Source organism: Platichthys flesus, chromosome 4 (assembly GCF_949316205.1).
Source record: "Platichthys flesus chromosome 4, fPlaFle2.1, whole genome shotgun sequence".
Taxonomy (NCBI): Eukaryota; Metazoa; Chordata; class Actinopteri; order Pleuronectiformes; family Pleuronectidae; genus Platichthys; species Platichthys flesus.
This window is the reverse complement of record NC_084948.1, coordinates 8,665,477-8,679,674: the sequence shown is the minus strand read 5'-3', so window position 1 is coordinate 8,679,674 and position 14,198 is coordinate 8,665,477. Positions and strand designations below refer to the sequence as shown.

The 14,198-nt window shown below is 47.3% G+C and overlaps 1 protein-coding gene across 1 annotated transcript; it reads left to right on the top strand.

Annotated features, from left to right (window-relative positions):
- Positions 1-3,395: 3,395 nt before the first annotated feature.
- Positions 3,396-12,206, top strand: tbx2b (T-box transcription factor 2b). Its single transcript, XM_062385395.1, is given in 8 exon segments — positions 3,396-4,237; positions 5,038-5,305; positions 6,599-6,745; positions 7,909-7,985; positions 8,174-8,343; positions 9,048-9,613; positions 10,179-10,551; positions 10,554-12,206. Coding segments are annotated over 8 exon segments (2,154 nt in total). The 5' UTR covers positions 3,396-3,878; the 3' UTR covers positions 10,748-12,206.
- Positions 12,207-14,198: the final 1,992 nt, after the last annotated feature.

Below are 14,198 nucleotides of genomic sequence, written 5' to 3'. Positions count from 1 at the left end.
ATACGGGGGGGGATGCGCGCGTGCTTGCGTGTGTGTGTGTCCTGGGGAGGGGCTGGGGAAACTTTTTTGCTTTTCCTCCAAGTGAGAACTGATATGTTTAATTTAGCAGAGTGAACTGTAGAAGTTGGGGGAAGTGGAGGAGATGAAGAGAGGAGGAGGAGGAGGAGGAGGAGGGCTGTCAGTAGTTGCAGCAGAGGGAGGAGGAGGAGGAGAAAGAGAAAAGGAGGAGGAGAAGAGGAGGAGGAGGAGGAGGAGAGGGCCGCTGGTCGCCGGGTTTCCATGTGACAAGGGGAAATATGAGGGACTTTGACAGGTCTTAAACGGTCTGGCGCCAAGGCCTCAGTCTAGCCGCTAAATATAGCCGGAGAGATGATGCAGGGAGATGGGAGGAGAAGATGGAGCGATGAAAGGAAGAAAGGAACAATGTCGAGGGGAAGAAGAAAATAACAATACTCAATTATAGACGAATACGGTGAAAAGTGTCCCGTTATGTTGTAATTAGAGCGTCTCTGGCTCGGAACACTGACACAGGGGCCATATCCCAGGCAGGGACGCTGTTAACGCACATTTGCACATGTGCACCTGTACTGTGTTGTTCTGAGAGGACGCGTCAAGGACACCGACAAACTTGAGTCAACTTCTCGCCGTTTGGGAAACGCCGTGCCAGCGGTTCACTCGCTCTGAACGCAGCCTCAAGCTGACTGTGTGGCTGAAGAGTATGTGCGCAATTATCTCAAATTTAAGCCTCCCAACTATTTTACTTGAACCTCTCTCTGGGGTTAGGATAATTAAAACATGTCAGCATAAAAGTGAATTGATCTGTATATTATTCAATTAGAAACGTAACGAAAAAAGTCAAGGACTAAAAAACCAAAAGTTTGCGATTGAATGTTTCCAAACTTGCGCATTTTCTTTTCCACTCTCTTCCCCCTCATCAAAACAAGCCTAAGCAGCATATGTCCATGGGTCTGTCTCCCCAACACAACATAGGCCCTCTGTTAATCTGTCAGTACACTGCTCCCTCCCCATAGATGTAGCAGCAGCCCAGTCCTCCTTCCACCTAATGACTTTTAAATCGCGCGTAATGGAGATTTCTGTACCGCTGAGGGCACAGAACAAATAAATGGTGAGTAATTGGCACGAGCATTATTGATACAATTATCCAGTTGAGTATTCCGGTTGAAAAACAGTTATTCCCCTCCATATGCTGCTAATCTGTTTCTGTCCCATGCAAAGCTCCGTGCACGCGGCTCCGAGCGTCTGACAAGCCGCCGCTGCGCTCCCTGTCATTTCATAAATCTCAAGTTGCAGCATTCCAAACAAGTCAGCTGTCCGGGAGAATTATATCAGATACAAACCACAATGCGCATCTGAAGGAAACTATCAAGTGCCGGGAAAACATCCTTCATGGTTTTACACATTCTCACGCGGAGCCGGTGTTCAGACACCTGGACGGAAACCCACTTTCTCTCACTGGGGAAGTGCACTGGCTGCTGCTGCTGCTGCTGCTGGGGACACTGGGAGCACTGGTGTCTGATCTGATGCGTGTGCATGGGCCTGTACACACTGTTTTAACAGAGGTACACTGCGCCCTGTTATGTCTGTAGCTGCGCCTGCTCCCTCTCCGGCCTGCACTCTTTGCGCATGGCTGTATCAATCTGATGGAAGCCGAGCAACAAGTGTGTAACAACGTGGAGATGTGCAAACATTTCATGGTCTTAAATCACATAACGTGCTGTGTCCGACACACCAGTGCGCGCCGCTCCGACTCTCTGGAGGTTGTTGTGGGTTCGCATTTAAGGATATCATTTAAAATATTATTCATTATTTGTACACATTTGTATTTTTTGAAGCAGTGTGTTCATTCGAGTGTTAACACTGTGAGTTGTGTAACCATTAAATGCATTATATGTTTTAGTAATAAAGGTTTTTACTACTATTATTGAAGACAGTTTTATGGCCGGTAGGATCTTATTCTGTTGAGACGCGGCTGAGTTACATGGGTTAGTATAGGAAATGCGCAATCCTGTCAGACAGTGTCATTCAGACGGATAATCACTGTTGTTTCACTTTTAGTCGAAATGACGCCTGTGGCCGACCGCAAGCTCCGTCCGGCGCGGAGGGAGCAGCTGCTCGCGCCAGAAAAGCAGTTCGCATCGGACACGGCGTGGTGGCTGAGGCGGGGAGGTGGAGCGCGGCCGCGGAGCAGGCTGCTGAGGGGCCGGAGGCGCTCACACATGCAGGACTTCAGGGTAAATGGAAAGAGACAAGAGACTGTTCTTATTGTGGCGCATCAGCCGACTGGCGCCGAGCGGCTCTTCAGCACACTGAGTCCGTGTTCATCAGGAGCCACGGCGCTGGATTCCTCTAGAGGAGACCCCCCCCAAACACACACTCACACACATCCCCCATCACCCCCTCCTCCCCCCGTGGCTCCAGGAGTCCCGCACCGTCCCCGGTCTGACTAAGTCCAACCTGCCGGGGATCACACGGCACCACACGGCCTGTCCTCACAACTGAGCACTAAATCATGTCATCGCCGCGTGTGTGCTGTGGAAACAAACTACACACACACACCACGGAGATCGCACACAGGCGCACAGCCCTGCAGAAGAATATAATAAAACCCAAAACACACTCCATTATTTATCCTCCTTATAGCCCGAATAAAGATCGAACTGTGCCACGGAGTGTGGGAGGGAAATGCAACTTTGTGCGCAGCCGAACAAGGAAGAGAAGTGAGCACTCACCGCGTCTCCTTCTCCCCGAGTATTCTCTCTCAGAATTCATTCATCATCATTCATCTGGGTTTGTCCTCCACGCAGCGCCGGGCTTTGTGCGTCCAAGCCTCGGCTCTGTGACGCTGCTGCTGCGGCCGCTGCTCCCCCGGCAGCCCGGTGAGCGCCGCGCACAGATAACTGAGGAACCCGGGGCCGGGCGAGCTACACTCGGCTAACAGAGCCCGGGCTAGCGTCAAAACAGCCGAGAACTAGGGAGTCATAACGAGTCTGTTGTTATACGAGAGCCCGAGAGGCAGAGAGAGGGAGAGCGGCTGCTTTGGGAAGCATGTCCGGACTGTAGCGCATGAGCTGCGGGTGACGGAGTGACTGTGCTGGGCTGTTCTGACAGACAGGGGTGGAGGTGGAGGAGTGGAGCTGCTCCTCTCTATAAAGGTGAGTTTTAGGACAGTGGACAGGTTTGCTTTCTCCGGAGGCGACATTGTAAAAAACGCTAGCCGAGAGAAGTGATGCCTCCACCGGCCAAAGACTGAGGGCTGACCCGGTGTTTGGCTTGGAAATGGGGGTGGGATTTCCCGATCTTTCCTGTCATTGGTTAATATTTTATCCTGTTGACATGTTTTCTTACTGCTAATGCTTCCGACACCTTCTTGCCCCCCCCTCCTCTCCCAGAGTCTGGCCGGAGCTGTCAGAACCACGCCTATAGGGGCCCACAATTGGTCCAGAAAGCGTAAAATCAGCAATCAAAGGGGCTTGGTTCATTAGTGTTGTGGATGGAGGCAGGAAGGACATGTGAGATAGTCACAGATCTGCAGTGAACGGGGCCACATCTCTCCAGTCAGTGTGGGATGACTGCAGCACTGCTTATTTCTCTCATAGCCACCCAGCGCCCAGCCGCGCTCTCCGCGCACCGTGCCGCTCACAGTGAGGAACTCGGCGCAGGAACCAGAGGACGAAGCGCACAACGACTCCGGGCTGTTCGCTCTCCGCTCTGATTACGCGTTGTGACAAGGCGCCGCGCTCCTCCGTGCGGCTTCACACACATTCACTGCTCGCCCGGCGCGGACCTACACCGGCTCCAGGTCGGGGGAACTACCACTCAGATATCCATTATTTCACTTGGTTTTTGTGGATGCACCGATGAGAGATCCAGTTTTCACAGGGACTGCAATGGCTTATCACCCTTTCCACGCACACCGGGCGACCGACTTCCCCATGTCCGCCTTCCTCGCGGCCGCGCAGCCTTCCTTCTTCCCGGCACTCAGCCTGCCTCCCGGGGCGCTCACCAAGCCCATGTCGGACCACGGCCTGGCCGGGGCAGGGGAGGCTGTGCTCCACCCGGCCCTCAGCCACCATCAGGCGGCTCACCTCCGCAGCATGAAGAGCCTGGAGCCCGAGGAGGAGGTGGACGACGACCCCAAAGTTACACTGGAAGCCAAGGATCTTTGGGACCAGTTTCACAAACTCGGGACGGAGATGGTTATTACCAAGTCCGGACGGTAAGAATTAGCCAGAACTATAATTCCTCTATTTAATTTGTTTTTTATTTTGCATAAAAAGTTGGACATTTGTCTACATATGTTCAGAGATTAAAAAAAACATAGGATAAGTTTAAGAGCCGCTAGAAATCCCTTTACTCGGGTAATTCAGTGGCAGCTTGTGCGCCAGGCCTTCGCTATATTCCACCGCCGATTATTAACCTGTTCTGCATGAATTAAAACACACAAGACAACTGCACAACACTCCAGCGATTATATATCTCCATTTCGTATTATGCAATAAATATATCGATTTTTAATTGAAGTTCCAGGCCAGAATTTCTGTGGCTTCACTTGTGAATAAACCTCCATGTTATTTCTGGATATTTGGGATGTTTGTCCAGTCCGATCCAAGCGGAATGTTAGGGATATTTTTTGGAGGGGAAACATGAGCCGAGCTTTAGTTGTATCTCTCAAACTGCATTGTGTTGAGGCAGCAGGCTCCTGGCTTTTATAAACACACTGTCACTTCAAAAAGCTCCAACGGGCTCATAAATATACGACCCAGCTTTATAGTGTAGGCTTGGACAACACACACACATACTCGGGCTGACAGAGGCAACACACACGTTTCACTGTGGCCTAATTGCGTGAAACGACTGGAGAATAAATTCTGACTATTGGAATATTTCCACTGTTTTCCCTCAGCGCGACTATTGTCGGATCCGTTCCTCTCCCAGCGATGATCTGCTCCTGTATGTAGTTTGAATCACGGCGTGCTGACTCCTCATGTGTGTGTGTGTATGTGTGTGTCCGTGCAGGAGGATGTTCCCCCCGTTCAAAGTGCGGATAAACGGCCTCGATAAAAAAGCCAAATACATCCTGCTGATGGACATCGTGGCGGCGGACGACTGCCGCTACAAGTTCCACAACTCCCGCTGGATGGTGGCGGGCAAGGCCGACCCGGAGATGCCCAAGAGGATGTACATCCACCCGGACAGCCCGGCCACCGGCGAGCAGTGGATGGCCAAGCCTGTTGCGTTCCACAAACTCAAGCTGACCAACAACATCTCGGACAAACACGGATTTGTGAGTATAACTAGTTTTTCGTTGGGCTCGACTCGTCCCTTCCCGTGTTGCCCTGCCGCGGGAGGTGTCTGCAGGACGCAGACGGGACGAACTGTGTTTAGGTGTTTTCAGGCTCAGATGAAAATTTGATGAGGAATGCGAGGCTAAGTGGCAGCAAAACAATAGTGCAACCCAGCGAGAGAAAAGAGGAAAGAAAAAACAAAACAGGGAATGAATAAATCAGAGCTCGTGTGCTGAATTCAAACTTCTGCAGGGAAATAACGAAGCAGAGTCCAAACAAGTGGGCGATACTATTCAGTTTATTTCCCCCACTTTGAAAATATAGCCAATGATAAAATGTGTGTTCTATAGGTTTAAAGAGGAATTAATGATGGTGCTGCTCGAGCTGTTGACACTTTGTCACCACTTGACTTCGCACCGCCACTGACATTCACTGAGCTTATGTTTCCTCTGAGCTCTCCACAATATTATCATTTACCTCTGCTGCAGCTCGGGGCCTGTGTGAGGAGAGCAGGGCTGCCCCCCCCCCCCCCCCCCTGTCTACTTATTGTTTGGCTTTTATTGGGAATTACTAAATAATTTTATATAAATAATATGAGATTAACATGGGAATAAAACCCCTTTGAGCTGATGTAAGGAAGGAGGATTAAATGGTGTCTCACCAAACGAAGAGAGAGAAATGACGTGAAATGAGCTTGCAAAATCACAGCATAGTAGAATATAGTATAGTAGACTATAGGCCCATTGTGATAAATTATATATAATATCTATTTATGTAATTATATTATTATTTTGTTAATAGGTCTACAGTGGATTTTTGTGAAATAGTATATTTGATAATATTTTATATTTGTACCTTGGATTATAGGCTACGTTATTTCCCACGTGTCTGTGTTGTAGTAATATGAAATTAGACATGTTTAATTATGATAGTAATTTTAAATCTGCACAGCCTATCATTGTAATGTAAAACATAATAGATTTAATTAGAGCAGTGGCTGAAATTCAAATGAATAATCGAGTTGGAATAGTCGCTTTAGGATCTAGATCAAGTTAGATACATGTCTCTGATTCTCTCGCCCTCATGACACCATGTGTGGCCTGGTCCGGATTTTCACTTTGCTCCGCACTAGTTACACACAAGTCTGCCTACACAGCAATTATAACAGCAGCTAACAATAGGCTGATCCGCGTCAACATTCCCTGTGTACACTTGGAACGTGGAGACCTGGCAGGTCGTGATCCTCTCCGCAAAGCTCACTCTCCCTGTGTGTTGTATGTCTACTGGAGCAGACCATCCTGAACTCCATGCACAAGTACCAGCCCCGGTTCCACATCGTGCGGGCCAACGACATCCTGAAGCTCCCCTACAGCACCTTCCGGACCTACGTGTTCCCGGAGACCGAGTTCGTGGCCGTGACGGCGTATCAGAACGACAAGGTGCGTGTCTCTCTCACCCCCCCCCCCCCCCCTTGCAATGTGGCTCTGCTGCGAAAATAATGTCCTACATGCTATGCGTCTCCCTCCCCCACCGCCAGCCCCCGAAGACTTAATCTGATTTTGTAGGTCGCCTAATTTCCCTGCAGAGGACTCCCATGTCCCACTTGATTTATTTAATTGCTGTTTCTCCCGGGTTGGTGAGTGCACCGTTGATTTCTCACCGAGGATTTCCATCATGTGAGGATTTCCAGCTAGCAGGCAGCTAGTCACGGGCGAACAAAATGAGCTCCTGCCTCTCGCCACAAGTGAATAAATTGGGCGTGCAAATGCTGCACAGTGTTGTTGTGGTGCACGGCATCGAACTCGGACTCACACGTCTCCCTTTTTTTTATTATCAGTTTTTATCAGTATTTAAAGAAGGTGACCCCGGTGACCTCCCGTTTGGGTTCAGGAGAATGTTTGACCTTTCAAGATGCAGGTTATTGCTTAGTATGTGCCATGCGTTTATTCGTATGAGCAAGCTCTTGATCCTCTTCCGCGGAGTCAATTGGAGCTCGTGTCCAAGAGGGTCGGGTTAATGTGTGTGGGTGTGCTGGGGGGGCTCTTGTTGTAAAAGTTTATGGCCAAGAGTCACAATCGATTACAAGGCATTTAAAAGCCTGGTCACCCTGCAGCCACAGCGGGCAGATGTGGCCGAGGCCTGGAGCGCCTTTTTCCAAGGGCCACCGAGGGTCTCAGGAGGCCCCTGGCGGCTCAGTGCCCGTGCGTGGAGGCGCAGCGGCGTCTTCCACATCAGGACATATCGCGGAGCAGCAGTGATCCAAACCACACTATTAATTATTGATAAGATAGTCATCTGTTCAAGTAGTGCTCCCTCTGCCTCGGTTTTTTTTTTTTCTGGGCGAACGGTGGCTCATGTGGCCCCACAAATAAATATTTCGTGGCAGATCTTCTCTCCAGGGCCCAATGAGAATAACGCCCCATCATTACGCTTTTTATTAATAATGCAGCCCCGCTCTGCTCCGTGGCTCCGGTCCAACACGATTCTGCAGCGCGTTGTTTTTCCTATTTGTGGGCCAGGTGACGACAAAGGACTGGAACTGTGGCTCCGTGTTTCTCAGGGCTCTAACATGAAGTCTGTGTGTGTCTGTGTGTGTGGACAGATAACGCAGCTGAAGATCGACAACAACCCTTTTGCAAAGGGATTCAGAGACACCGGGAACGGGAGGAGAGAGAAAAGGTAACAGACAGAACACCTGCAAACATCAGAGTGTGTGTGTGTGTGTGTGTGTGTGTGTGTGTGTGTGTGTGTCCACCATCTTTTTAGTTTACAAGCTCATTGTGTCACAATGTAAAGAAACCCCCCAAAATTATTAATATTATTATTATTATTATTATTATTAATAAATATTATAATTAATATTACAGGAAACAGCTGACCATGCCTTCGCTGCGGATGTACGAGGACCAGTGCAAGGCGGATCGGGAGGGCGCAGACTCGGACGCCTCCTCCAGTGATCCTCCGGCGGGCAGGGACACCGTCCACTCCCCGCTGGGCGACGGTTCCAGCCCGCTGAGGTTCAGCAGAGCGAGTCGAGGTGAGATAAGAGTTGTGGTTGTGTTTGAGGTGAAGGCAGGTCTGGACCTTTAGCTGGAAACCTTTTTTTTTAAAGGCACATATGCATTTAAATCGAATAATCCAAATTGTTTAAATGTATTAATTATATCAAATTAATGTAATTTAATAGAATTAATGCGAGTGTCACATAGAAATATAATAATACATTTTAATAGCCAAGTTTATAGTGTAGCTAAACACATTATTATGTAACTACAACCATGTATGTAAACCTGTATTTTGACTAAAGAGGGACATATTTAAATTTGAATGTCCTAAATACAAAACTCTCATGAGGGTAAGAGATATTTTAATATCATTAAATTGATGTTGATATTTCTTACTTGAGTTCATTTTAATTTGGTCCGATCCCTCTGTTTTATTCCCCTTAGTTTAAGAATTTAATAACTGATTTCATTAACAAATCCTAGGCAGTGTTATAATTGGCCCTGTGCTTTATTTGATTGTTCAAATTTTTCTGATATTTGCAGACCCATTAATGAAACCCAGTTTGCCAATTAACAAGCCTATACTCCTAAAAATGTAATGTTTTAAATCAACATTTAGAATGCAAACCACCAAGCTACTGGGTGACCCTCATGTGTGTGCGTGTAGATTACTGGTGTGTGTTTTTGTAATAGTTAGGTGAATAACAGTTAAACATTGTTCCTGCCCTCCTTGCAGATGAGAAAATGTGCTCTGACAGCGAGCAGGAGCTGGAGCCTGACGAGCACTGCGACGCCTCCAGCAGCCCAGGTCCTGAACCCGTGTCCCCCTACAGCTCCAGGTGTGAGGACCGCGTGCGGGACAGGCCTAGTGCCGAGAAGAAGGATGACTCCGTATTCAGTATAAGGAACCCCGAGAAGGACAAAGCAGAGAGCAGGCACAGGAAGGACACCACAGATGCACTGACAAAGGACTCAGAGGCAGGAGGCATTAGTGCCAGTAAGGACACGTTCTCTCCTCTCATGGTCCAGACTGAGAGCCCCTCGCACTTCAGCCCAGGCCACTTACAAAGCCTGGCTCTGTCTGGCCTGCACAGTCAGCAGTTCTTTAACCCTCTGAACGCCGGATCACCGCTGTTGTTTCACCCCGGGCAGTTTGCCATGGCCCCTGGAGCCTTCTCTGCAATGGGAATGGGGCATCTTTTGGCCTCTGTCAGTGGTTTGGAAAATGGCAGCCTCTCCGCCCAGGGCACGGGAGGAAACCCCTTCCCTTTCCATCTGTCCCAGCACATGCTCGCCTCACAGGTAAGGAAGGTCATCCAGTCAGAAAATGATTTAGTTTGCCTGTACACCTGTAGCACCGAGCGCATGTCAGTAAGACAGATAGGCTGCCGTTTCAGAGGCGGGTTTATACAGTATTAGGTGTCACTTCTTAAAAACCAGAACTGTGTACATTACAACCTCACCGTGCACAGTACAGCGTCAGAAATATATGTGTTTAATTTACTGCTGAAAATTAGTTAGTTGAAAATTAGTTGAATATTAAAGCAGAATTTCATGTTTTTGCTGCCTGCAAACCTGTATTTTTCAATAAGGATGTTATAAAAGGTGCAGTCGTCAAAGAAATGTTTTCACATTTTATCAGGCACCTGTGAAAAGAGTAAAAATGATTTAGGCTCAAACATTTGTTGCTTTTGTATCAGATCTGACTTTTGTTTCCATGAAGATCTGAACAGAACAATGTGAGGGAACAATCTGTTTGGTTGTTGTTGTGATTGTATTGGATGTTTCTAATTTGATTATTTGACAACTCAAGTGGAAATAGTGATGTGTACAGTTATGACTCACATCTTTCCCCTTTGAATTGCAGGGTATCCCGATGCCTCCATTCGGGGGTCTTTTCCCGTACCCTTACACCTACATGGCAGCGGCTGCAGCAGCAGCGTCCGCCTCGGCCCTCCCCACCACCAGCACCTCCAGCCCACTCTCCAGGAATCCCTTCCTGGCCTCGTCCCGGCCCCGGCTCCGCTTCAACCCTTACCAGCTCCCGGTGTCGCTGTCTCAGAGCTCCAGTCTGCTCACCAGCGGCCTGCCCAGCAGCCTCAACCCAGGCTCTGAATCCTCCAAACCGGGCAGCAGAGAGGCCAGCCCGGCCCCGGAGCACCACAGCAAACACAAGACAGGAGGGTCAAGTGCAAGGGACGCATCCCCCAAAACCGCCATGAAGGACTCAGTGAATGAACTGCAAAGTATCCAGAGACTGGTGAGCGGCCTGGAGGGCCAGAGGGGGTCCTCCCCGACCGCGGAGTCCCCCAAGTGATGAGGAGTCCCTGTTTAGGACAATGTCTTGGCTTGAATACCAGAGAACTATACGTGCATATGTCCTGTACAGCACATTACAGAGAGTGGGATGAGGGTTTGACCAACAAGGGTCAGTGAAGGCTGATTACTGATATTGTTTTCGAACAAAGCTGCAGATTGAATGAAACTTAGTCCATATACTTAAATTTAACCTTTTTTTGAATTCACAAGTATTGAAGGTTTCCTCTTGAGCTGACCTGTTGAAAGAGTGGAAAAGCATGTCAGGAAATATTTGGACTATATCAGACCCTTAAATCCCAGTGTTTAGAGTTAGCAGGCTGACCACCCAGGAAACTGAGTACATTTCTATATCGGTGGAATAAAACATAAATTAACAATAATTTATAAGTAAGCTACATAAATTAAAAGTGCAAATTATTAATAAAGACAGTATAACGCTGAATAATCCTAAAATATTATTGAGATAAAAGTTGAAGGAAGTGTCACAGAGAGACAGAGACACTGACCGTTTCCACTACAGCAAATAATGCAATGGATCAAAGGTGTATCATGTCCTCTAAACCAGAGGTGGAGGCCAGCAGGCCAGTATCGGCCCCGCGTATCGGTGTCACCTGCCGCACAGCCCGCAGCTCCACTGGGCCGCGCACCGCAGAGAGTGCGTGTTGACTGTGGTGGACTTGAAGCACCGGGTCGATCTCAAGCTGCATCCAAAAACTGGGTTGTTTTCCCAGGCCTGATTATTTCAAAGGGATGGAAAATGAAACGTTGCGTCTGCGAGAGAAAGAACCCGCTTCTCATTTCATGCCAGAAAAAAAAAAAAAATGTTTCTGAAATATTTATGTAATTAAGAATAAAAAAAAATCTGTAAATAAAGCTAAGATCCAAGAATATGCAATTGGTATTAATTTATTCAAGGCTGTATATTAGCGTGTATATATTTCGAATTTAACTTGTTGCTTTTCCCCCTCCACCTGCTCCTGTCCTCTCATTTTACATGACCATATACTGTAAATTAAAGCTATTTAGCGCTTGTTGGTTTGACGAACTGTATGAAGCATCGCTGGTTTTTTTAGGAGACGTGTGTGCCATGTTTTAGTGTCTGCATCCACCGACAAGAGGAACAGAGCGAGAGCTCCACATGGATTCAAAAACACCTCAGGTTACTTCACTCCAGCCAGGAGACGTTCAAAGCGATTCCTCCTGTGGGCGCGTCATTCATATCTATTCATAAATATATTTAAAGATGAAAGTATCTTGTTTATGCTGGTTGTCCGGGTATTTTTTTTTTTTTTGATTGTCTCACAATTTCAATAAAAAATCGTTGTGCTGAAAATTCTGCCTATCATATTATTATTATTATTGCAAAGCAGCTGTTGAAATTTGAAGTCTGTTTTTATTAAGTTCTCTACACGCAAACACACGCACACGCGCTCACACTCATACACGTATACGCGTGGGCCAGGAGCGCCCTCTGTCGGACAAATGTTTAACAGGAAAGATGCCGTTGGTTTGGCCACATTTGAAAGTAAAATATTATTGGATTAAATTCACGTTATTAAAATGCATTTAAATCGGATGGTTGTCATTTGTGGGTGATTTTCGTGTTGCATAAAAGCCGCAGGTATCAATGCACATGTTTCAATCTGAGCAGTGACAGGCTGGATATTATTAGTTGTATGGAGACAGGAGCAGTGACAGTATCAGCAGAGGTTCGTTTTTATTTATGTTCAGTCTGTTCAGTCTGTCTGACGTCCAGCTCTATTTCGAGCAGCTCCTCAGTCTGTCGGTGTTTCCTTTAGTATTGTGTGCCCGGCGGTATTTTTAGCAGGAGCCCAGTGATGTAAGTATTTATAGGAAGAGCTTTCTCTGCTGCGCTCACACACACACACACACACACAGACACATCCTCTGCAGCCGGACACACACGGTAAACTGGCCTTTTTACCTCCTTTACCGCTGTACATTCTGCGTCAGAGGAGGCCAATACACTTTTCAGTAAGACAAATGTGTCATGATGTAAATGGTGTGCACATGTGTAATACATTATAGTATTAAAGTAAAACAATATGTCTGTCGATTTTCTGTCAGAAAATATATATTTTATGTATTTTTTCCCCCCAATCGTCCTCATGTTTTTGTATCAAAATGTGTGTGTGTGTGAGAGAGAGGGAGAGAGAGAGAGAGAGAGAGAGAGAGAGAGAGAGAGAGAGAGAGAGAGAGAGAGAGAGAGAAAGAGCACGATGCAGCAGCAGCATCATTGTGTGTGATGGACTGTGTGTATCTCGGTTTAAAGGGTTAAGCAGGGGGGAGCTCAGGGCAGCAGACAGCCTTTTGTCCGGGACCCGGCGCCTGTCGCCTGCCTGCCGGCCACAGCCTCCACACCGCCCCGCTTCCTAATTAGAGTCCCCCCTCCTCCTCCTCCTCGTCCTCGTCCTCCTCCTCCCCTTCTTCTTTATTTTCTTTTCTTTCCGCAGCGATAATCACAAAACTCTCATTCTATTACGGCGGCCATTGTCGCCACTCTGTTATCTTCAATTAACAGAGAGAGCGACTCGACCTCTCACTCAGGGAGAAAAAAGTATTTGTCTAAATCAATCAGTCTATGAGTGATCAGTCGGCTCCCGTGGAGGCCCTATGGATCATAACTAATGGCTGCTGACGGCGTGGGGTAAAAAGGCCAAGATTATTCACAACTTTGTGAAATGATCAGTGTGGGCCGCTATTGTTGTCGCAGGGTTCGCAGGCCCCCAGAAGAAGATGTTGCACATTTGTCTCAACACAGGAGACAAACAGCAGCATCCCTGGTTTTCACTGTGTCAAACCCAAACCCCGTCATCACGCAGGGGGGCTGCTCGGTCCCCCTCCTCTCTGGATGTATAGAGTCACATTAGGATGTATCCTGGAGGAAAGGCTCGCTTTTATAACCTCATATGATTTATCAAAATGCTCTCTTTTCCTTTATAAAATTATACATTTATTACACATAAATTGGGAGAGAGAATTTGTATTGTAGCTCATAATAATAGATGTTTATAAATATAAATATGGTGTGAAATCGAGGGTTAGAGAACAACAAAATATTTTTTTTTTCATCTCAGCATTACTTTGATGTATAATTTTCATGTGCAAATTTATAATTCCATTTTTTTGATTTGCCTGAAGGTAAAATATATTACATGTAAAAAACAGGTTAGGGCGCTGACCTGCTCTGCTGATGACCTTCCCAAACTGAGTTCAGGATTTGAAGGTAAATATGTAGTGTTGTTATGTTATGTATTTCAGAAATGAGGTCAACATTTAACGCCAGCAGTTTAGAGAAACTTCTCCTTTTTAGAATAAATAATTAAACTCTTAAAACACCAGTGAGAACAATTCTGCAAACTGCTGTACAGGGCTGCAACAAGTGAGGTGCATAATTGTGTTTGTGAATGGGAGGCCAGTGCAGTGTGTCAGTCTGGCAGTGCTGGGAAACAGCCCAGGAACCTGCACGGTGTCTACACTGTGAGGATTGTTGTGCTACTGACAGTGCAGGCAGCCTATTGGGTGCTCGGCTCAGGTGCGGCATCAC